Below are 23,817 nucleotides of genomic sequence, written 5' to 3' on the forward strand. Positions count from 1 at the left end.
ATCTGTACAAGTGGGAAGGGCGGCGGGGGGCAAGGCATGAGGGGCAGGGCGGGGCGGGGGGTCTGCTTGTCACTGGTCTGACCAGACACTAGGGGGCTCTCAGGGGTGGGAATGGGGTGTCTATTTTGAATGGATGCTGGGTCTCAGCCCTATCATCCAAGCTGCCAGTCCTGGTAGAACCAGAGGGTTAGGACACCCTGGGGGCAGTACCACTTGGGAAAGGCTGACCCAGGATGTGTGGAAGAGAAGGCAGACATAGGAAGCCGACTCCAGCCTGCCTTTCACTAGCTGTGGAAGTACCCAAGGCTGAGCTGTCAGCAGGGAGGGCAGGAGCAGGGTGCTGGCAACCAGGCCTTCACCCAGACAGGGAGGAGCCTCAGCAGGGCCAGCCCAGGCCCACACAGCCTTCCATTCCCCAGCAGTCAGGAAGGGGAGGACCAGCCCCAGCTACCAGCCCAGCCGGCAGTGATTTTGGCATCTCCAGTTACCAGGGAAAGAGGCAGGAGAAAGCAGGTTGCTGGGGCCCATCCTCCTGCCTGAAAAGCCAAGGCCAGCTCTGCAGAGCCCAGCAGGAGCCAGGTATCCAAGGAGGCAGTGAGAAGTATAAGGCGAAGAAAAACGTCTTGTGGTGACAGCAAGGCCTCCAGGGCTGGTGAGGTGGGCTGGACAGAAGGAGGGGTCGAGTCAGCTAGTTGGCTGGCTCTAGTTTCTATCTCTAGATGGGGGAGCCTCATGGCCCCTTCCTGGGCAGGAGCCCCGGGCTCCTGTAAGGCTGAAGCCAGGAGGAAGAGTCCAAACTGGGGCTATAGGAGAAGGGGGTGGGTGGGGCAAGGGCTGGGCTCAGAGCCCCTTGGAGTCAGGAAACAATTCCCCTTGATGATCCAGGAGAAACTTGGTGAAGGTGTTGATGGGATTGATGGCCTTGAGGGTGATGGCAGCATCCTTGGCCCAGAGCAGGTTAGGGCCGAAGACAACAGCCAGGTTAGTGTTGGTCATCTTGTTCTGGTCACAGAGGGCAGAAATCTGTGGAGGGAATCAGGGGGCTGCAGCAGGAAGCCATAGACCCTGCTTCCCATGCCCAGCAACCACGCCCAGGAGCAGCAGCTGTGGAGGCTCCTCCCCCCTCTCTGCAGGTAAGTGGTAGAGGCCGAGGTCTCACCTGCACCAGGAAGGCAGTGAGGAAACGAAGCACCAGGTAGTTCTCCTCAGGCAGCGTCTGGAAGACCTGCAGTGTCGCCTCCACTCTCTGGCTCTCATCAATGTCTATGAGGAATGGGGGCCCAGGTCACAGGAGCCTGAGGCTGGGGTGGTTCAGGAAGCCCTGAAGTCAGGCTAGAAGGGAGACCCCAACCAGACTTTCCTTGGAGGACAGGCCAAACCTGCCTGCTCTGAGTCCATCTGCGACCCCACCCTGTAGTCGCAGCACAGAGCTGGGGAGGGAAGAGACGGACACTCACTGAGGAAGCCCACAACGTGCGGGTAAAGGTCAAAGGTGAGCAGGGGCTCAGGAAGCTCCCGGAGGAAGGTCTTGAGAATGACCGCTGGCAGGTGCAACTCATTGTAGTGGTCGAAGTCCACAGGCAGCCCTGGGGGCAAGGAAGAGAGGAAGGGTGGAGAGGAGCTGGACCCAGCCTGGAGACCAGCAGGCAATCCGGAAGCCAAGCAGGCCCCACGGCCTAACTTCGCCCTTGGCCAGAAGCCTCCTCCTCCCACTGAGACAGGGGACACAGGTGCAGGCCATCTGGGGAGTGGGCGCTCCCAGCACATGCTAGTTATTCCTCGCCTCCCAGTGACCCTAAACCCGGGCCCTAGGAGCCTGACTGAGGAGGAGGCAGGCCAGGGGCAATCAGGCAGGAGTAAGACCCATGTAATTATACCAAATGCCACAGAAACCTCTGAGACAGCCAGCAGACACACACACACACGCACACAATCCGTACTGGTCCTGTGGGTCTCAGCACATCCCCGGGCCACTCACCCATGTTGTATTTGTGCTGCACTTCGCGTACGACTTGGGTGTTGGCTGACCTCCGGAAAATCCCCTCAGTGGTGAGAGCTGGGAAACAGTGAGCCTGGTGAGTCTCAGAGCTCTGGGGCCATGTGCCGACTCCCCCACCCATTCTCTGTCTCGGGGTTCCAGGCAGGGTCCGTGTGGGTGCTGGAGTGTGTGGGACCTCGTCCAGCCCTGCCTAGCAGCTTTCTGGGGTGGGGGCGGAGCTGGGAGATACAGCTGATGGCGAGGGGCAGCCCGGCACTCACCGTGGGCCTGCAGGTAGGCAACCGTCTCCCGCAGCACGAGAGGAATGGGGTCCTGCTCCGGGTTCTTCTCCCGGAGGCTGTGGGCACAAGGCAGTGAGCGGGATCCACAGCCCTCCGGGTCCCCAGGCACCAGCCCCGCCCACCCTTCGCATACTCACTGCTGCAAGGAGACCCCGAACTGCTGGTTGGGCAGCGGGGGCCGCGGTGGCATGGGCTTGGGGGCTGTCGCAGGGCTCTTCTGTGTGGACTTGAGGAAGTCATCATACCTAGGGGAGCACAGGGGAGGGTCAGGCCCTCTACCTGGCTCTGCAGTCACTATGGCAACTCTTGTGTGTCAAGCACGTGCTGTGCTATTTTACATGGATGACCTCATTCAGTCCTCCCCTCAACCCCACTTTACACATGAGAAAGTGAAGAGATTCAGTCACAGAGCTTTTCAGTGACTGAAATGGGATCTGAACTTGTTCTCTCTGACCCCATGTGCTGTCTCTTAACTCATTACATTCACTTCCTCTGTGTATCCTGGGGTTCCCAAGGCTGCTTCTCCCCCTGGCCGACATGTCCCCCCAACAAACACAATATTCTTGTACCATGTGCCACTGGGCACCTACAGCCCCCGTCCCAGCCTCACTTGAGCACTTGGCGAGGGATCCCCAGTTGCTCCAGCTTCACGTGCTCACTCAGCTCACTCAGATAATTCACATAGAAGATCTTCTGCCCAAACTTGAAGCTGCCGACAGAAGAAAGGGTATGGGTCCAGGGCGGGCCCATTTCAGCAGGCCTCCACTGTCCCCTCAGCAGCCCAGATCAGAGGCCTAGCCCCAAACTGGACTGTCTCCAGGATGCTTGGTGTCCTCGGGTATCTGCTTTAGAGTTCAAGGGGCAGAACAGGAGCCCAGTGCCCCATCCTGGGCCCACTCACCTAATGATGGGCTTAAACAGGATGAGCAGGGTCTTGATGAACATGGTGGGGTGCACGATGTACAGGGCCTTGATGTTCTTCTTGTACCTGCAGGGGCCGAGTGGGAGCTCAGGGGCGGGCGTGGCAGGAGGGGCACAGAGCTAGGCTCTTACTGACACTGATTTGACTAATGATTAAGCCTGCAAGGTAAGTGCTACTGTTGCCGTATTTTTACAGGTTAGGAAACAGGCTCAGAGAGGTTAAGTAACATGGAAAGTCACAGAACGAGTAAGTAGAGAAACTGGGATTTCAACCCAGGCCATTTCAACTTGAGATTCTTTGTGTTTAGTTTTCCCAGGCCGGGAACCCGCCTCTTCCTGGCAAGCAATATGTTCCTGGCCAAGCCGAGGGCAGCCCAGAACCTGGCAGAGCTTCTGCCCCCAGGCCCTGGAGCCCACTGCAGGTCCCAACCCACTTGCGGTCAAACTCCCGGTAGGCGTCGCGGAGCCAGCTGAGGGAGGGCTTGTTGTCGCTGGTCAGGCCGTGGTGCAGGTAGATCAGCGTGTAGTCGCTCTCCACATACTGGTCCAGGGTGTGCTTCAGGTACCTTCAAGAGAAAAGCCCCGCTAGGGCCTGCTCTGTACACAAGTGGGGCCCCATTAAGACAGAACCGGTGCTCCAGGAATCCACTGCTTGTACGATAGCCGTCCCCGGCTCCTGCACTGTGTATCCCGGCTGCACAGTCCATCACCACACTGCGGTGCAGGAGGTACAGGGGAGTGCTGGGCTGGGCGGAGGAATAACAACAGCAGCTCTGTTTTGAGCACTGACTCAGTCAGACCAGGACTGTTACTAACTGGAGCTGTCTTGCATACCTGCAGTAAAAATGGGGATAACATTCCCCTCACGGGATTGTCCTGAATAATGATGATGATAGTCACCATTTATCAATATTCAGCTTTTAGTGTCTACCAAGCACTTTGCGTACATTATCTCATGCCTTCCTCATAATAATGGAGGCTGATATTATCCCCTTCTTATAAGTGAGGGCAATGAGGCTCAGAGACATCAAGTGCCAATCTAAGGTGACACAGCTTGTGGTGGAGACTGGAGGAGAACTAACTCCAGATTTTGCTTTGTTGACCATGGGACAGCTCTGCCTTTTACACTCAAACTTCCAGCACTGGCTGTAAAACACTGTGTCCATGAGAGGGGGCTGGGGTGGCCAGAGGGTCCTCTGATCCAGCAAGGGGGGTTTTTATGGATCAAAGATCCACACCTCAAGTTCCTTATGCTCACAACACAATTCCTGACACTCAATACGAACATACATACAGGTGCAGAGCCACCTGAGGTGCAGAAGTATGAAGGGAATGAACACAAATTTCAGAAAGGGAGAGGAGTCCAGTGGAAAACCCTCTTTCTGGTTCACCAATGGCTCCCAGGGCCCAGCAGGAACACCACTCCAGGCTGGGAGGCTGCACACGCAGGAATGCTAAGGGCTTCCAAGGTGGGGTGAGGAAGGAGGGTAAAGGAGCCACGGGAAATGCCCAAGGATTTGATTAAATGCCAGATACTACCTGACCTAACCCAGAGAGGGTAACCTCAACACTGGTCCACAGGGGCCGGGCTGGGCCAGCACCAGCAGGCATGTGAGGACTTGTTGTCATGATTCCGATCATTAGCACTACATAGTGATATACCCCCGATACACATTGAGCAAGGAGCTGTCATATAAAAAAACGGCATTTTGCAACTATAAAATAGCAAAAATTGTAGTGACGATACACTCATCCTTTGATGTGACAGATGTTAGAAACCTTTTGGAGGGCAACAAAGTGATGTTTATCAGAAGCTATAAAATGTTCATACTCTGACCTAGTAAAAATATGTCCAGGAATTTATCCAAAGAAAATAATCAGAGATGAACAGAAACATTTCTGTAAAAGGCTTTTCACTGTAGCCTGTTTTATAATGGGGAAAAAAAGTTGAGCAGCAAACTAAGGGTCCGACAACAGGGAATTGGTTAAATAAATCATAGGACATCTATAAATAGAATACCTCACAGGATGTTTCTGCAGTCAGAACCAATCTGAGAAGCTGGATGTGAGAACAGGGTTACCCTTTGGAGCAGTGGCTGGAAGAGCAAAGGGAGGTATGTGGGTGTGGAGGACATGGGTATATTTAGTTTTTGAAAATTCATCAAGGAGTATATATAATTTGTTCACTTTTCTGGATACGTGTACGTCAACAAAATGTTTTTTGGAGGACGGACAGGATGGATGACAGAGGGCTTCCTGAAGGCAGCCGAAGCCAGAATGGGGGCAGCCTCACTCAGCAAGCTCTCTCCTGAAACTGGGTGCTTTCCCATCTCCATCCTCTGACTTCCTCCTACTCAGACCATAATCTGGCCAGGAGTCTGTCACCTGCTTTGTCAGACACTGTGATACAACCAGAGAGGAGAGCATGTGACTCGGCCAACCCTCAGGAGGGCCTCCTTGGCCCATTCCTGGCCCGGCCACGTGATGGGCCTGGACAAGCCTCTGCCTGCCTGCTGGGCTGAGGAGCAGTGGGAGGAGGGCTTTGGAGACGGGAGAAAGAATTCACCTAAGGCTGGGGAGACGGGCCGGGCCCTGGCTCACTGCACAGCGGAGACTGCACTCAGGCGCCTCAGCTTCCACTGCTGTAGCCCTGGCCTGTCCCCCTCTCCACACACACAACCAAAAAGCTGGAGTGGGCAGGGCAGATGTTTTCAATGACAGGGAGCACTTTAAAGTGGTCAGAAAAGGAGTGCAACATGGAAACTGTACACACATTAAGGGGCCCCAGGAGGAAGTCAGTTACGGCTCTGCCTCCATGGGCCCCGCACATGCTGTGGGCCCAGCGTGGGCCCAGTGGGGCCTCAACAGTGAACACTTATCAGAACAGAGTCTGTCAAGCTCCTGCTCTCAGCCAGCCTTCAGACTTGCATCAGGAGGTACCTAGAACAACCAAAGGTATTACATGCCTTGGGCTATCAGAACCCTGATAGGAACAGAGGTCGCTGGCACCAAATTTGGCACAAATAAGATAACACTATTCACACAAATGTTAAACACTCAACCGCCTCGGAAGCACTGTGTCGTTATCGCAATCAGTCCTCATATTTGGACAGTATTTTACTTTTCAAAGCATCGTCACATGCAGTATCTCATTCCCACGAGGAAGGAGGGCTGTATTATTATCCCCTAAGAAAAGCGAAGAAAAAGAGACATACAGAGGTGAAGACACTTGTCAAGGTCACACAGACAGTTCCCAGGACTAGAAACCAGGTCAGACTCCTAGCCCAGTGCTTGCCTCCTAATGTAAAATGGCTCCCTCAGGAAAAGAGGGCGTCCCCTGAGGGATGGGGCTCGGCACCCCCGGGGCAAGAAGGGACAGTAAAGAAAATGATGTCAGGTTGTAGTGGGGATCTGGGCACAGGCCCCCGCCACTTTCCCAAGGGTACTCACCCAAGGAGCTTGCTGTGGTCCAGCTGGTGGCTTGGGGGCATTCGGCAGGCACTAAACACAATGATCTTCCGCCCATACTTGTCATCTCCTAGGTGCGAAGAAAGGTGGAGCACAGTGGGTGAAGATAAACCAAGAGAAGAAGGCTGAGGAACTGAAAGGGGCCAGGCCTGGAGATCCGTGCCAGTTAGCACTGGGGCCAGAGTGGCCCATGCAGCAGACCTTCTGGCAGCTGCCTGCACTCAAGGGTGTGTTGCTGGAGAGGAACAGGTGCTCTCAGGGCTGCTGAGCTGGGGCGTAAAAGAATAACATAACTTTTCAAAAAATCACACCTGGTGAAAACAACCGAAATGTCCATCAGTGGATGGGTGGATAAAGAAAATACGGTGTATCCGAGCAATGGAATATTTTTTGGATATAAAAAGGAATGGAGTACTAATGCATGCTACTGTTGTGAATGAACCTTGGAAACATACTAAGTGAAAGAAGCTGGACACAAAAGGCTACATATTGTATGGTTCCACTTACACAAGCTACTTAGAATAGGTAAGTCTGTAACAACAGGAAGCAAATTAGCACTTGTAGGTGCTGGGAGGAGGGGAGAATAAGGGTTGAAGCTTATGGCTATGGGGGTTGCTATGGGTATGGATGAAATTATGGAAATAGAGGTAGTTATACAACACTGTGAGTGTACTAAATACCACTGAATCGTACATACTTTTTTTTAACTGAAGTATAGTCGATTTTCAATGTTATATTAATTTCTGGTGTACAGCATAGTGATTCATATATATATATATTCCTTTTCATTTTTTTCAATATAGACTATTACAAGGTATTGAATGTAGTTCCCTGTGCTATACAGTAGGACCTTGCTGTTTGTCTATTTTATATATAGTAGTAGTTAGTATGTGTAAATCTCAAAACTCCCAGTTTATCCCTCCACCCACCCCTCTCTGGTAACCATAAGTTTGTTTTCTATGTGTGTGAGTCTGTTTCTGTTTTGCAAACATGGTCACTTGTCTCACTTCTTAAGATTCCACATATAAATGGTATCATATGGTATTCTTTCTCTTTCTGGCTTACTTCACTTTGAATGACAATCTCCAGATGTATCCATGTTGCTGCAAATGGCATTATTTTATTCTTTTTATGGCCGAGTAGTATTCCACTGTATAAATACACCACAACTTCTTTATCTAATCATCTGTTAATGGACATTTAAGTTGCTTCCATGTCTTGGCTATTGTAAATAGTGCTGCTATGAACACTGGGGGTGCATGTATCTTTTTTGAATTAGAGTCTCATCCGGATACATGCCCAGGAGTGGGATTGCTGGATCATATGGTAAGTCTATTTTTAGTTTTTTAAAGGAATCTGCAGATTGTTTTCCATAGCGGCTGCACCAAACTACATCCCCACCAACAGAGTAGGAAGGTTCCCTTTTCTCCACACCCTCTCCAGCATTTGTTGTTTATGGACTTTTTTTTTTTAAATATATTTTTATTGAAGTATAGTCAGTTTACAATGTTGTGTCAAAGCTCATGGACTTTTTAATGATAGCCATTCTGACTGGTGTGAGGTGATATTTCACTGAAGTTTTGATTTGCATTTCTGTAATAGTTAGCAATACTGAGCATTTTTTCATGTGCCTAATTGTACAGTTTGACATGGTTAATTTTAGGTTATGTAAATTTCACCTTAACTAAAACTACAACAACAACCAAAAGTCACACCCACCAAAGCAATTGTTATCTTGCTAAACATCATCTTAAAACTCCACACTTATTCCAGAAGTAGCCTCTCTGAGCAGCATGTATTTGAAAAACTTCGTGAAGCTACCTTCTCAGAAAACCTGAGGCTACTGAGGAAATCAGTCTGATTACTTAACAGTCATGTCTCAATTTTGACTACTAACAACACTTTCTGATTTTATTGCCAGAATTATTTCCCACAGTTGATTGGCCTCTGGACATTTTTAAAAATCATATCCTTTCTCGTTAAGGATATTCTAAAGAACAAGGAGTTCAGAGTTTGTCTTGCTTTGGGAAAGTGCATACTTGAGTGTAATCACAGAGGGATGTCTGTCCAAAACTAGTCACTGTTTCATGGTCTGATCATCTGGCTTTGTCATGAAGCCGGGAGCTCCTGAGATATACACTACTGCCTCCCAAGGTGAGATGCTCTTCCAGGGTCAGTGTGGACTAGGGACCCCAAGCAAAGCTTGATGGGGACAAGGCCTGGTCCCCATGCCTTCACGTCCCAGGGCCTGTCCCTTCATCTTTACCCGCGTGCCTCTCCAGAGTCACCAGACCACACTGGCCTAATCCCCATTGCTTCAGAGGCAAATGAAAAGACCACTTACACAGCCTGCACAGTCTGTCCTCCTGCCTCGGAGGATGAAGGACCCTCCCTCATGCCTGCTGTCATCTCTATGTTTAATAAACTATGATCTTGATGATCCTTCTTGGTCAATGACTTAACCCAGGACTCAGTGCTTTTCCAAAGTGGTTGCCAAGGCTCTGACCCTTTAGGGCTAGGGCAAGATTCCATGGAGGGGCTGAGGAAGGCTTCTGGAATGTAGGCAGCATGGCCCCAGTGCCTGCTGGGGGCCCAGCCCAGTGCTTTGGCCTGATTTAGTGCCTCACTCCCAACAGTCTGACTACCATGTCCAGCCTGTGGATCAGCCCCTTCAACTGTCCCATCTCCACTCACTACCTAGCCTCTGTTGGCCCTGAAAGGTCCTAGCCAGGACCTTCCAAGAGTTTCCTGGGTCAGGGTTTGAGGCCTGACCCACCAAGCCCTAGGGAGGACCTGTTCTCCTTTTTAAACTACCCCAACTTCTAGCCTTGGAGAATTGAAAATGTCTACCTGCCCCCAACTCTCCTGCCTTGACTCCTCTTTTCCTTCTGAACCCTACCCCAGCTGTGGAAAAGTCCCTGAGAATGGCTCACAGGTCCCTCCAGGCTTGCCCTCTACCCCTGACCCCGACTGGCTCACACGAGCACCCTCCCAGCACAGAAGTGCCTGCAGCCCAGTCAGCATCGGGCAGCGTTGGCCTCTGTCTCTCTTGCCAGACAGAACTTGCTCTTCAGAACAATTCTGCTTCCCTCCTCTAGGCTAACTCTTGCATCCTTCAGACTCATCCCAGGCATGATCTCCCAGAAGCCTGTGTCCTCTCCTCCCTCCCCCAGGCAGGTTAGCTGTCCCTTTTCATGGCTCCCAGCATGAACCATCTTGTATCTCTGTCGTGACAATCTGACTCTCTTGTATAACTGTGTATGTGCCTGTCTCTTCTAGTGGCTGTGAGTAGCCTGAAGACAGGACCTATGTCTCATCCATTTTTGAATGTCTAGTTCTGGTCCAGAGCCCAGCATGTGGCAGGTATTCAATAAATGTTGTACAGAGTCACAGGTCAGCATTACACAGTATGCATCGTTCTATTTCTGAGTTTGCTCACAGTGATATCTAGGTTATGAGACTGCTTTAGACAATTTCCCAAAGCCTGGGGTGGAATTTCTCGACTTAAGCCAAAAACCCTCTGCAAGTGTGTCTGAGGAGGCGACAGCGCAGCTCCATCCAGCAGCAGGTTTATTTTAAAGGACCAGGTGCCACCTGCTCTCTTTCAAAATATGGCCTGGATCCTGAGGTGCTGGGTCCCTTCCAGGCCAGCAAGGGATGGCTCTGCAACCTACTGTTAGTCACTTCCCACAGGCTCGGACAGAGCAGACTGGAAGGGAGCAGGGATGAAGGTTAGACCCGCCAGCCCAGCCTTGTGTACAATCTGGAGCTTCAGAACCCCCGGGCCTTCTACCATGAGCCTGTGAGGGGAGGGACGTGATCTGCTGACTCCCCACTAAGTGGAGGAAATGCCCAGGATGTAAGGGAAAATGCCAAGAGGGGCCAGGGGATTCCAAAAAAATTATCTTTATCCCTGTCCTCCAACAGTAGGGCAGTCCTCACTGGCTGGCAGATTTGAGGACTTAGGCAGGGCAGAAAGTCTGAACTCACAGGGCTCTGGGATTTAAAGAGCTGGTAACTGATCAAGCCAACAACTGGGGTGAGGGGCCAGGGGCCCGTGGTTCCATCACTCAGTTGCCTGTAATTCGGAAACTGGGTTCTCAACCAGGGTTCCCACAATGGGCATCCACTAACGCTATGATGTTATATGAAAAAGATTACAAGCACATGCAAGTGTTTTCTGGGGAAGAGGTCCATACCCTTCACAGCCTTCTGACCAGCCTCAAGAACCATTTCACTGGGCTGTATATTCCTTGAAGGAGGCAATGTGCATTTTTTTCTCAACAAATCCTCAATGCTGACTACTGGGCTTGTTTTAGAGTAAGTGTTTTATAAATGTATGCTGAGTGAAGTCAGGATGAGGATAGGGGGCCACATGGGGATCAGGGAGGGGCTGGATGGCAAGACTCCTAGACAAGCAAGGAACGAGATATGAGCCACCCCAGGGCCTCGCCCCTGCCCTCTCCTCCCTGAGTGGAGTCCCATTACTGGCTAGGGCATTTGCCAGCAGGCAGGGTGATTGCTTCAAACAAGAGGCATCTGTCAAAAGGCCTGGGACTCCCATCCTGATCTCAGAAGAGAACAGACTTCTGTCCTGGAGACTGAAGGGAGAGAAGGATCTAGCAGCACCATGTCTCCTGAAGCCTGAGGGAGAGGGCTCAATGCGGAGGCAAAGCGTTTGTGGGAAGCACCAGGAAAAGCCCAGCTGCCTAAGAATGAAGTCTCAGCATTCCCCAGATACCAATCAGGACCTTTCCGGGGTGGGAAGGAGGGGACGGACTGGGTTTTCAGCAGCAGCGCAGCTCCTCCAGCAGGCATTCTGGGACCCGCCAGACCAGCACCCTACCACAACCTGCAGAACAGGCCAACCAAGGAGAGGGGAGGTGGGAGCTGGGGCAATGTGCTGAAGCTCACACATTTGTTAAAATGTTAAAGATTGCAGGAATATTGCAAGCCAGGTGACATCATCATTGGTAGCTTGAAATCTGCTGTCAGTAGTTAGAAATTGCAAATGCTACAGAAAATACAAATAATAGCCTTTTCTTTTTTTTTCCTTTCAGGAGGGCTAACTATTAAACAATTACCAGCACACACACCACTGGAAAGACCGTGGAGCATGACAGCCACTGCTAGCAGGCAGAAGCAAGGCAGCAGAGGAGTTGGGGACATACTCCGTCCTCCCTTCCAGCATGGGCTTTTTCTCTGGTTTCTGATGCCAGGAAACTGGCCTCCCAGGACGTCATCATAGTCGCACCAAGTGACTCTTGCTCTAGCAGTGCCAATCTAAACTCTTCTTGGCAGTCAGAGAGGCACACACATGGGGGACACCCCCACCAGAGAGGCCCTGAGCCAGCACTCAGGCCAGGCCATTGCTCACTGCCAGCCCCACGCCCCTCATGGGCAAAGCTCTTCTTCCCCTGGAGTTCCTTCCCTCCTGGCTCTGGATGTGTCCCTGCACAGCCCCAACCCTGTCAAACCTCCCATAAATCCTTTATTATTTCCAGCTCCCAAGTACCGCCAGCTCCCAGCTCCCCAGAGTGGGGCTGCAATTAAGCTGGCCCCACCTGGCCTCCACCGAGAGCCCTTCCTGATCCAACCCCAGAGAGGCCAAGCACAGAGAGCCAGGAACACACCTACCTGGCTGGGCCCCCTCAGGCTCATCACATCCTGGAGAAACAGAAACATGTTGCAGCTCTACTTGCAGGGGTCACCTGGTGGGGGCAGGGGCAGTCTCCCCTGCTCCGCCTGTGACTTGGCCATATAAGCCAGGAGGATGTCAGGATAGAGAGTCCTTCACATTAGACACCCCCACATCCCAGTCAGGTCCATCTCTGGGAGTGAGGAAAGTTCTGAACCTTCAGGTAATTCTCCTGTCCTCAGGGCAGGACCAGGCCAAAAAAGAACTCAGCCTTGCTCTGTAGGGGCGAGACAGGCCATAACCAAGTCCTCCAACCCAGACTAGGGCAGGCACTAGGAACACAGATGCCAAAGAAACAAACACCTTTGACACTAGGGACAACCTCTCACCTGCCCACTCCCTCCCAGAGCTCAGCATTTAGGAGAGCCAGGGCTCCCTACTGCTTCCAGGACCCCCTCAGCCTGTGCCACACAGGGCTCCAGAGGCCACCCGCTGCCTGGCTCCCCCTGCCCACCCCAGTGCCTCAGAGCAGGGCCATGCTGTCATCCTTGCTTACAGCCACCTGGCCTCACCACTTAGGACAGAAAACCATTAGGGAAAAGACAAAGGATCCTACAATTCCAGTTTCCTCTTCTAGCAGGAGGACCCTAAGGGCAGTAACCAAGTCATCAACATCTCCGCTACCTCCCCTGTTCCTGGAGTCTTCTGGGTCCTACAGCATGAAGAGGAGGGTGTGGCTCACTGGGGCTGAGACCCAAGGGGGGCGCCACACCCATTCTTAGCAGGGTAGTCTCACTGCCAGGAACCTGATGCTCCAGGGGTCATGTGGCCCCTAACTTCTAGAAAGAAGCTCTGCCATTCCAGACTTCCTTGGATATCAGGTTTCCCAGGAGGGACTGGTACCTCCCTGATGGGGTAGAAAAGCTGACCTGAGGGCAAAGGGAAGGGAGATGGATGAACACTTATTTAGAGTCAACTGTGTTCTGGTTCTGGGCTAGGCCTTGACTTACGTTCATTACTGTCATCTTTACAGCAACACTGTGAGGAAGAAATGAGCCCAGAGAGCAGAGCTGGAAATCAAACCCAGGGCTTTCACAGAGCCTCCCGCATACCATCTGCCAACGGAGACGACAAGGTCACAGGTCGGGATGTGGTTGAAAGTGAACAGGCCAAGTGGCCATCATAATCAAGCCTGTGTTTCTAAAGAACGTGGAGCCTCAAGAGCCCCAGGGTCAGGAGTCAGACCCGCCCCTCCCCTGCAGCCCCTTCCCCTGAGGCAGGAGGAGCTGACTTCCTTAAGCCAGGAGGGCAGACTGTGAGGAAAAAGCTGCAGTGCTGGATGTACTCACCTGCCACCTCCACAATCTGGTGCCGGGCGATGTCGTAGTAAGGGTCATCCCACTTCAGGTGTGTGACAGGTTCTGGGGAGCTGCTTTTGGAGTCATCTGAGAAATATAGCAACACCAGTGGATAATCTGAGGGGCTGGCACGATATTCTCCCTGAGATTTGTGCCCTTTGGCCCTTCCCCCAGTAAGGCTTGTGCTCTCAGCCCCACCCTGGGGCTGGTCAGCCTGCTCCCATCCTGCCCTCCTGGGGTCTTCCTTCCTCAGGAAGGGGGTCTCCCCTGTAAGGTGCCCATGGCTGCTGAGATCCAGCTGTGCCCACCTGACTTGGGAAAGTCGGGCATTTCGTCTGAGGGCCAGTTCTTCTCATCAATGGAGGCTAGCTTCAGCTGGTTCAGAGCCTGGCTGGTGTCATCCAAGGTCAGGTCGTCCTGCAGCTCTGAGAGTGGGTCCATGGCCCAGCCTGTCCCCCACAGCTTCACACCACAGAACCTGAAGAGAACCCTGGGGACATGGGAGCCAGCGGGCATGTCAGGGACGCGCTCTTTTGACCTATAACCTCTAAAGCAAGCCCTCCTGCCCCGACTCCTCCCTCCCCTGAGCTCCCCTGTCCCTGTTCCTCAACATTCCTCATCCTTGCCAAGAGCTCCATGTAGCTCCTGGTTTTCCTGGCTCACAATTTTCTGGCATGTTTCCAGAAGAGGCAGCTGGGGCAAAGGATGGCACAGCTCAGTGCCTGCCTTCAGGTCCTCCAGCTGGAGGGGGAAGAGCTGTGCCAGGCCCCGCACTGCCCACTGCCCAGCTGGTTCTGTCATGTAGTCCCAGCTGCACGGGGCAGAGGGTCACGCCCTTCGCCCTGGGGGTCAGAGAGCACAGAAGCTTCCCAGACCCAGTTGTGGGGTAGAGATGCTGCAAGAATCTAAGGAGCACAGGGCTGCTCCAAACCCCATGCCTGAAGAAGGTCAGCAGAGGCCCCGGTTACTCCATCTCTAGCTCCTGGCTCAGGGAAGAGGAGGTGGCCAGAGACCACAACATCTCAGAAAAAAGGCCAGAGCTGAGGGGCCCAGCTGGGTTTGCCCCAAGATAGGAACGAGGAGCAGGACATGGATTCTGCCTGCCAGTCCCTGCAGACAATCTGCAGGCTCCTGCGGGCTCCCAAGCCCACTCTATTCTGTGGGGAGCTCCTGACACTAATTTCAAGGTGGGAAAAGTCAACAGACTTCCCTAAGAATTGGGGGGCATAGCTGGGAAAGGAGGAAGCCCACAACACCCAGAGTGTGGGGATGCAGGAGGTGGAAAATAGGAGAGCAGCTGCAGCAGGCAGGAGGGAGAAGAGCCAACTCTGAAAGTGGTTGCCCAGGTCGGGGGTCTGACCTTGAGGATGTGACTGCGTGCAGCCTGGAGGAGGCATCTTTTGCCCTCAGCCCTAACAAGAAGCCAACCCCTCTCCCTTCACAATCTCACCGTACAGTGTGAGGGAGGTGAGTTTCAATTCAACCCACTCGTCCAACCCCAGAGAAGAGGCCATGGGAAGTCCACTGCATTCCTGGAGCCCCAAAAATGACATATATGGTCAGAGAATCTCAGGGCAGATAAGGAGTACAGACAAGACCCAGGCATGGGTAGGGAGAAGAGGGGAGAACTGTGGGCCAAGATCCAGACCCTGAACACCTCTAAGCGATGTGACAACCTCCTGCACACGTCACAGCCTGCTAAAGACTGGATGGCAAACCAGCGGCAGCAGGGCAGCAGCTCCCTATTTACATAGCAACAACCTAGCAACAACTACCCTGTTACCAAGGCAACCACACTGATTCAGTGGCAAAAGCTGTTTCAAGCTCCTGAGCCAAAACTGAGCAGCCAAACAGCCAAAAAACCCAACCGAATGAACAACAACAAAAATCCTTCTTTTGTTCCCTCTTCCTCTCCCCTGGCCTTATCTGCTACTCTTATTCACTGCTTACCACCAAAATACAAGTCCCTTCCTGCAAACACAGAGTTCCCTCCCCTACTGGGAGTGCCTTTCTCTCAGTGAGCGCTGCTGTACTGTCACCCCAGCTCCCCATTCTGCTTCAACCCTCCAACAAAAGCAACCCTCTGTCTTGAGGAGTCCACACCTGATTCATCTATAAACTCCTCCCTACATTGACCCAGGAGGCTGTGAGGGCATGTCCAAAGGGGCCCCCAGCCGGTTACTAGGGACAGAATTCAGCTCAAAGTAACCCTCTCCAGGCCTGAGCCTTTTCTCCATCCCTTCTGTTCGGTTACTGCCCAGGCACCAAGTGCTCCTTCAGCCCTGCCCACAGCTATTCCAGAGAAGTCTTTCTGCACACAGTGGGTGCTTGATGCAATGAGAAAGGCACAAGATGAGCTTTAAGGAGACCTGGATTATGGTCCTGACTGAGTTGCAAAGATGCCAGGCAAGTCCTTTTCCTATCTAGGCCTAAATTTCCTCAGCTATAGAAGTGAAGACTCCTCCCAGAAATATAATTCTCAGCATTCTAAAATACTTGTGCTAAAATGAACGGCAGGCAGTGTTAGAAGGAACAGCTGGGAGCTGAAGTATGTGTGAGGGAGGGAGAGAGGCACTCTCAAAGGGAGACGAACTTGAACTCCACCTCTTCCAGTAACCCCTCCCCCACTCCATAACCTCCTTTTTCAACATAAGTAATCACAGTTGTTTTCACCTCCCAGCCAACCTGGCATCCTTTATGACTCTTCTACCCAAAGCTGTTGTCCCCTGTGAACCCAGAAGCTTAGCTACCATTTATGTGTGTGGTGGGGGGGAGCCAGTTCAGGGAAATTCTAACATAAGGTACTAAAAATGAAATATCTTGGCTGCCTAAAATTCCTGTCACTTACAAGTTGTGCTGCACTCTGCAAAATATTCCTTAGTCTCAGATTAATTTTTCTCTTCTTAGTAAGTAAAATGTCTACCTTTTATAAAGTCTTCACAAATCACTTTAGGCAGAGGTTTTAACACTTTGGGCAGTCCTGGAACTCTCTAAAATTCTGGTGAAATTTATGGACTTTTTCTCTAAGAAAAATCAGCACATGCATGAAATTTTAAGGGGTTCACAGGCCCTCTTAGAATCCCTGTTTAAGAACCCCTGACCTCCTCAAAATTATATCTGGGTCCAGAGTAGATGCTCAGTCATTTGCTGAATGACTGAAGGAATCAATTCATATCCTAAGAGGAAAAGGGAACTAACCGCCATGAACTGGATACAAATTATCTTTTCACAACAGTACGAATGAGGTATGTACTACTAAACCCATTTTACAGTTTGAGAAACTCAAGGAACAGAAAAAATAAGCAAATTGCTTAGAGTCATATAGTAAAGTCAAGATTTTAATCCCTGCATGTCTCAAGTGTTCTCTTTGGGCAGATCAGTCCCTGAGTACTTCTCTAAGTGCTTGTCATTCATGGGATTCTCAAAGTTATACAAAAGGGCAAAGTAAGCCTCTTCCCTAATCTCCTCAGCGGAGAACTAAAATAACAACTTGAAATCCTTTTCTCTGGCATTGGGATCACCCTCCTAGTTGGGGCTCCAGAATTGTGAAAATGCAAATCCCACAACCCAACAGCAAAACTTTCAACTACAATCACGTTTGCATAGAGCTTATGGTTTACAAAAAAATGAGATAAAAATTATCTCATTTCACAGATTAAGAAATAAATTTTGAAAGTGGCAAGGGCAAACATTTCTCTCAAATTTTTGTTCTTAGCGCTTCCCTAGATTGGACCTGGGAGATTACCCCTTCCCATGAGTTTGCTGGACGACAGCGAGCGAAGAGCCAGGAAGAAGGGAGCAAGGAAGCAAACTCCTCTCACTGCAGACCCGAGAGTGCAGCAGAATCCCCGTAGCGGGAAGTCCAGGTTCTCAGGCCCCGTTCCACCCCTGCTCCCTTCCTCGGGTCCGCTCGGATCCTCCCCATCCGAACCCCAACCCTTCAGATGATCTGGCCAGTTTCTTCCCTCCCCCGACCCCCACCTCCCATGGAGACCTCGCGCCTGGCGGCTCACCGTGGTCGGGTACCGCTCCCTCTGCCACGCCTGTCAAAAATCGGCAAACATCCGGCTCCGCGCTCGAACGGGAACCGCCCCCTCCCTGTCTCTTCATACCCCAACGACTTCCGCCAAACCTCCAACCCACTTCCGACCCGCTGCCCGTTCCAAACATGGCCTTTCCAGGAGCCCCACCCACTTCCTGTACGTGCCCGCCTATTGCCCTCCTGCAGGAGGCACAGTATAACCGTCCGACTTGTCCCCCCAACAAAAAAAGAGAGGCCACTGTAACAATTAGTTCCGCTTTCCCGGATACTCGAATCCATGGTGGACCTCCGGAATCCTAATCTCGTATTGTTCTCAGACAGAGATTTGCCTAACCAGTACTTCCTAACTCCCGGTCCTGTGCACCAATGAGGTGTGACTCTTACGATTCTTTCCCGAGTGGGAATTTGGAAGTCAATTACTGTTTCCGGGGGGAGCTAAGGCGGCAACGCTCACTTCCGGCAGAGGAAGGCTGTCTGACCCGGGATGGAAGAGGCGGAGGAGCTGCTCTTGGAGAGGGAGAGACTGCAGTTCAGTGAGTGACCTGTGCTGTCTCCGATTCTCGGCCCTGGCCTAATACACCTAAAGTTCTCTGGCCCACTCTTCCCTCCCCCGACCCTTTTCCCCCTGAGCCCGGCATCCTTCTCCGGTGCCCTCAGCGTCTCTGGGGGCTTTTAAAGTGTCCTTGAACTCCATCACACCTTTCCGGGGCCCCCTTAGAACCCTTACAGATACCTCAGACTCCTGAGGCTTGGCTGAACCTGGGGTTTTCTCCCTTACCTTTCCCCACCCCACGACCTATTGAGCCGTTTCCTCAGTGTCTTCCTCTCTACCTGCAGCCCCCGATCCGCTCCTCGGCCGGGTCTCAGGATGGAGCCCTTCCGGAGAAGGTTGTGCACAGGGACTCAAAGACTTACCTCCTGGGACGACCCGAGCCATCCTCAGTCTAAAGAGCCTCCCCCGGGGCTTGGCCCTTGGCCCCTCACTCGCCGTGGAGCGGTGCTTTGGGATCTGGTGTGTCGGGGAATCCTTGCAGCCGGGACTGCTCTGGGGGCCACTGGAAGAAGAGTATGCCTCGGGGCAGAAGGGCGATGGAGTGAAAACGAAACAGGAGGAGGTATTGAGGGAGAGGATGTCTCCTCTCCATAACTGAAAATTTGGAAGAGGTTCAGACATTTCTGGACAGCGCTCCAGTTTGTTAGAAGATGCAGAGTATTCCCAGAGATAGGAGATAGTTTTGCCTTTTCTCTCCAGTACGGTCTCTTTTCCTCACTTGCAGTAGTTAAGGAGGTGCAAAAAGTTGTTAAAAACTGGATTAGTAGAGTATCAGCAATAGAAAGTCAAGAGCAAAGGTTGTGGGAATTAAAAAGCCATGGGATCAAACCCCACTTTTGTCACAAAGCTAGTTAGATGGTATGCCTCACTTAACAAATATATAAAATAAAGAAATGGCTATTTCCTTTATTTTAATCCTCCAGGATTATTTGGAGCAAAAAATGAAACGGCACAGGTAAAGGATTTCATTGCATAAGTCCTCAAAAAAATTTCAAAGTTGCTGTACATCTTACTACTTTTTCTGTTTGGTATTCACTGGAAGGCAGTAATATGTTCAGTTTAGTAATTCTCCACACCTTGGGAGGGAAGTGAAGGGACAGTTTTTTCAGCCTTTACTGAATGAAAACTCAGAACAGTCCTGTAGAGGCAGATCCAGAAACCATTAACCTTCCAGAGTCTTCATCTTAGATCTGTCTCAGGAGAAGTTACATCAGGTTTTTTGTTTGTTTGTTTCACCTTGGGCCTCTCAAACACATGGGAGAAGGACTTTTATTGGTTTATTTCAGGACGTGTCACTAGGCCTGTGGGGAGACGTGTGTGCTTGTGAGCAGAGTTCAGGCTGGACCAGGTAAGTTACAGGAGAGTGTGTAGTGAAGATGCTCCTTTGAGGCTTTCTGTTATGACATGGGATGGAACCAGAAGCTGACTATAATTCCTCACCCACGGATCTTCTGCATTGAGTGTTCCTAAGGCATGGGGTCCTAAAGAACCCAGACTGCCCAGGAGCTGGGGTTTTCAGGGAGGACCACTTGAAGAGGGTCTCCTGAGCCAGCTCTTGCTCTGCTTTGCAGTTTGGTGCAGAGAGCCAAGCTGGAGGGTGAGGGGAACGTGGCCCCGGTGTGGATCAGCGAGAGGCTCCACCTGCAGGTGTACCGAGTTGTGCCGCCAGGTTTTGAGCTGCTGCTGTGGCCCCGGCCTCCCTCTGAGGGCCCAAGCCTCACCCAGCCCAGGCTGGAGGAAGAGGCAGCCATGGCTGTGACAGAAGTGGAGTGTTCTGTACAACAGGAAGTGGCCTTCCCTGGGGAGGATGCAACAGAATCTCGCACAGGTGTGTGTCAAATAAATGCCGGCTTCCCAAATTATCACCAAAATAACCTATTGATAAGAGAAAGCAGAGCTTGTGGCTCAAGAAGATAAGGGAGAACAGTAGCTTTTCTGAGGGAAAGGGCAAAGCCTGGATATTTAGTGACATTTTGAAGTCTGGTATAGGGTAGATTTTTCCATGTGGGATGGTGGCAGGGCTTGATTAGGATTGGGTAAGGATCATGACATAATGGTTTAGGATTCGTCGACTCAGCAAGATCCAAATTTTCAAGTAAGATGTTTACAGAATTTGGGGGTGTAAACTGTTATTTGATGCTTTTTATTGAAGAATGATGGGTCTTTTCCTTAGAGTGAACAATGTAGTTGACTTTTGAACAAACAGGGGTTAGGGGCACTGACCCTTCCAGCAGTCAGAAAAATCCAGGTATAACTTACCATCGACCCTCCACATCCATGTTTCCACATTCGTGATTCTGCATCTGTGGATTCAGCGGACCATGATTGTGTAGGGCTGTGGTAATTACTGTTGAAAAATATCTGTAAGTGGACCTGTAGAGTTCAAACGTGTGTTGTTCAAGGGTCAACTGTATAGGTATATACGATTTTTTATCTTCCTGAGTTAAGTTTCCTGGAATAGTAAGGTCATGCTGATGAAGACAGCAGGCTGTGTATAAGGTTTCCAATTTCTTGTGTTCTGTCTGGGCTGGGGGTGGGGTTCCTTTATTTTCAGATGAGCTGAAGTGAGGAGGTGGTGGTCCTAACTCATCCTAAGTGCATGTCTCCAAAGGGAGAACAAGGGCACTCTGGGAAGGTCTCATCTGAGGGATTATCCAGACATCTAGAGAGCTCTGGTTCCCAGGAGAGCCTCCCAGAAGTCACCTGAGACTGGACAGGAAGATAAACGGAGTGTGTGGCTCAAGTTCTAGGGAAGAGATTGCTGTCATTGCTCCCACTGCAGCTCAGGGTCTGAAGAGGAGAAGACACATGTTCCCATAATTTCCTGGTGAGACCACTGTGGCCACCTGCTACATTCTCTATGTGCCCCACTCTTGCTTTACAGATCCTGGTCACCAGTCACCCCTAAGCATCCAGGCAGACAGTATGGTGAGCCCTGAACTTAAGCCCCAAAACCAGGACCAGGTTTCCAAGGAGAGGCAGCCACTTGGCCCATCATCTCAGGATGGCAGTGTGGACGAGGAGGACCCACCCCAGACACAGATGCGTCTGGAAGTTCAGAGCAGCTCTGCTCCCCAGCAGGGCCCTGAGAGCAGTGAGGCCTGTTCCTCATCTTCCGCCACGGACCCACAGCTGCACGCTTGCCTGGTCAAGAAGTTACATAGCTCCAGTGATCAGCGCCCCCCCAGAGTGAAGACCTCAGGGCCTGGCACCCAGCAGACTGGAGAGCAGCAGCACTCTGGCCTCCCAGCACGCTTGCGGAGCCCTCCTGGTCCAGCAGGAAGCTCCTCAAAACAGGGGCGACGGTACCGCTGTGGGGAGTGTGGCAAGGCCTTTCTGCAGCTGTGCCATCTGAAGAAGCATGCGTTCGTGCACACGGGCCACAAGCCCTTCCTTTGCACCGAGTGTGGCAAGAGCTACAGCTCAGAGGAGAGCTTCAAAGCCCACACTCTGGGCCACCGTGGGGTGCGGCCCTTCCCCTGCCCACAGTGTGACAAGGCCTATGGCACCCGGCGAGACCTCAAAGAGCACCAGGTGGTACATTCAGGTGCCCGGCCCTTTGCTTGTGACCAGTGTGGCAAGGCCTTTGCCCGCCGGCCCTCCCTGCGGCTGCATCGCAAGACCCACCAGGTGCCGGCAGCCCCGGCCCCATGCCCGTGCCCAGTGTGTGGGCGGCCCCTGGCCAACCAGGGCTCCCTACGGAACCACATGCGGCTCCACACAGGGGAGAAGCCCTTCCTGTGCCCACACTGCGGCCGGGCGTTCCGCCAGCGGGGCAACCTGCGCGGGCACTTGCGGCTGCACACTGGGGAGCGCCCTTACCGCTGCCCGCACTGTGCCGATGCCTTCCCCCAGCTGCCTGAACTGCGGCGCCACCTCATCTCCCACACCGGGGAGGCCCACCTGTGCCCCGTGTGCGGGAAGGCCCTCCGAGACCCGCACACGCTGCGGGCTCACGAGCGCCTGCATTCAGGGGAGAGGCCCTTCCCGTGCCCCCAGTGTGGCCGTGCTTACACGCTGGCTACCAAGCTGAGGCGCCACCTCAAGTCCCACCTGGCCGACAAGCCCTACCGCTGCCCCACCTGTGGCATGGGCTACACCCTCCCCCAAAGCCTCAAGCGGCACCAGCTCAGTCACCAGCCCGGGGCACCCTCCAGCCCACCCTGTGTGCCACCTGCTGCTTCTGAGCCCACTGTGGTGCTCCTGCAGACTGAGCCAGAGCTGCTGGACACTCGCAGTGGACAGGATGGCTCCCCAGCCCAGGACGTCTTCGAGGTCACCATTGCCGAGAGCCAGGATAAGTGCTTTGTGGTGCCTGAAGAGCCAGGCCCCGGCGCTGGCCTGGTACTCATCCATAAGGACATGGGCTTTGGCACCTGGGCAGGAGTAGTGGAGGTGGAGACGGGCACCTGACACCCTCGCCACTCCCAGCTGAGCTCTACATAAAGACTAGTGTTTCCGAGGTTTGGGTGTCTGGATCTTTCTCTTCGGGTTCCCTGATTGAGGCCAGTCTACAAGAAGCAGGTCAAGGACGTCCCTTTCCTGCTTGAGGACGACCACGCTGTTTCTGAAGGCCCTAATAAGATAAACCTCTGCTAGATGTAAGATCTTCGTATTATCGGCTTCCGGTGGAGCTTGTTCTGCCTCCCTCTCTGGGAGCTCCTTACGGTGCTTGTTCTTTCAGCACGGCAGAGCTGACCCCGCCCAGCGAGGTAGTCGGGTTGCAGGTAGCACTGCTGCCCTGCCGGGTGCTCAGAGCTGGAATAGTCACTGTCATCGAGCTCCCTAAGGGACAGGAACTTCTATTTGGAACCAACGGAATGACTTTTAAGGGTTAAAAGGCCAGAGAGGCTCAATTCACAGCTCACAAGTCTCTATAAGCCAGGCAGTAGGTTATTTTGGCAGCTTTTCTCACCACCTCAGGGCTGTGAAGTTGGTTTTCATTCTGTGCTGAAGGACACCACACTCTTCGGAGGTATCTGGGGCCAGGTCTGTGCCCTTATGTGTGTGTACCTGGCCAAAGGCAGCCCTGTTGAGGGAAGGAGCGAGGAAGAAGCGCCTGCCTGTGGTGCTGGGGACGCAGCTGTGAACAGGATAGGAGCTCAGGACCCACGAGGGCAGAGGGTGCTGGATGGGAGTTGGAAGAGGCGCACTGCCTGGTGCTGTGGGCGAGTTTGATGGGGTGGCCTATCTTGGTCAGGGGCATCGGGGGAGGTGTCCCCCAGGAATAATAATAAACAGCCTTTATTATGGGCCAGTCCTTTGTGTGAGTTTATTTATAGAATCCTCTTAGCAATCCTGTGAGGTAGGTGTGAGGAAACTGGAGAGCAAAGAGCTTTCAGTGTCCTGCCTGAGGTGACAGAGCTACTAGGTGGCAGAGGAGCAGTTCAAGCCCACGTAGCCAAGCACTGGAGTAAGGCTCTCCACCTCTGCACCCTGCTGTCCCGTGTTTCAGCTGCGACCTGAGGGATGAGTAGGTGCAGGGGAAGGTGGGGGCGTGGAGAGCTGCTTATGGAAAAGCCCTGGGGTCACAGCGGGAGCGGGGTGGGGTGGCGTG

At 52.4% G+C, this 23,817-nt stretch overlaps 2 protein-coding genes across 4 annotated transcripts; one reads left to right on the forward strand and one right to left on the reverse strand.

Moving 5' to 3' along the window:
• Positions 1–604: 604 nt before the first annotated feature.
• ARHGAP1 (Rho GTPase activating protein 1) lies at positions 605–17,812 on the reverse strand. Of its 2 annotated transcripts, XM_072969881.1 has the most exons (14): positions 17,679–17,812; positions 13,974–14,155; positions 13,657–13,752; positions 12,307–12,336; positions 6,652–6,739; positions 3,636–3,767; positions 3,182–3,268; positions 2,891–2,989; positions 2,418–2,525; positions 2,260–2,336; positions 1,979–2,056; positions 1,458–1,586; positions 1,160–1,263; positions 605–1,023 (listed from the first exon to the last, which is right to left on the reverse strand). In XM_072969881.1, the coding sequence occupies exons 2-14, from the start codon at positions 14,104–14,106 to the stop codon at positions 841–843; spliced, it is 1,344 nt and encodes a 447-aa protein (XP_072825982.1). In that variant the 5' UTR covers positions 14,107–14,155; positions 17,679–17,812; the 3' UTR covers positions 605–840. The 2 variants fall into 2 exon arrangements, with proteins under 2 accessions (XP_072825982.1, XP_072825983.1); XM_072969882.1 differs by lacking the exon at positions 12,307–12,336.
• ZNF408 (zinc finger protein 408) lies at positions 17,781–23,513 on the forward strand. 2 transcript variants are annotated; one of them, XM_072969879.1, is made up of 5 exons: positions 18,106–18,240; positions 18,545–18,822; positions 19,547–19,608; positions 19,832–20,088; positions 21,145–23,513. In XM_072969879.1, the coding sequence occupies exons 1-5, from the start codon at positions 18,192–18,194 to the stop codon at positions 22,671–22,673; spliced, it is 2,175 nt and encodes a 724-aa protein (XP_072825980.1). In that variant the 5' UTR covers positions 18,106–18,191; the 3' UTR covers positions 22,674–23,513. The 2 variants fall into 2 exon arrangements, with proteins under 2 accessions (XP_072825981.1, XP_072825980.1); XM_072969880.1 differs by lacking the exons at positions 19,547–19,608; positions 19,832–20,088 and having other exon boundaries at positions 17,781–18,240.
• Positions 23,514–23,817: the final 304 nt, after the last annotated feature.

Source organism: Vicugna pacos, chromosome 10 (genome assembly GCF_048564905.1).
Source record: "Vicugna pacos chromosome 10, VicPac4, whole genome shotgun sequence".
Taxonomy (NCBI): Eukaryota; Metazoa; Chordata; class Mammalia; order Artiodactyla; family Camelidae; genus Vicugna; species Vicugna pacos.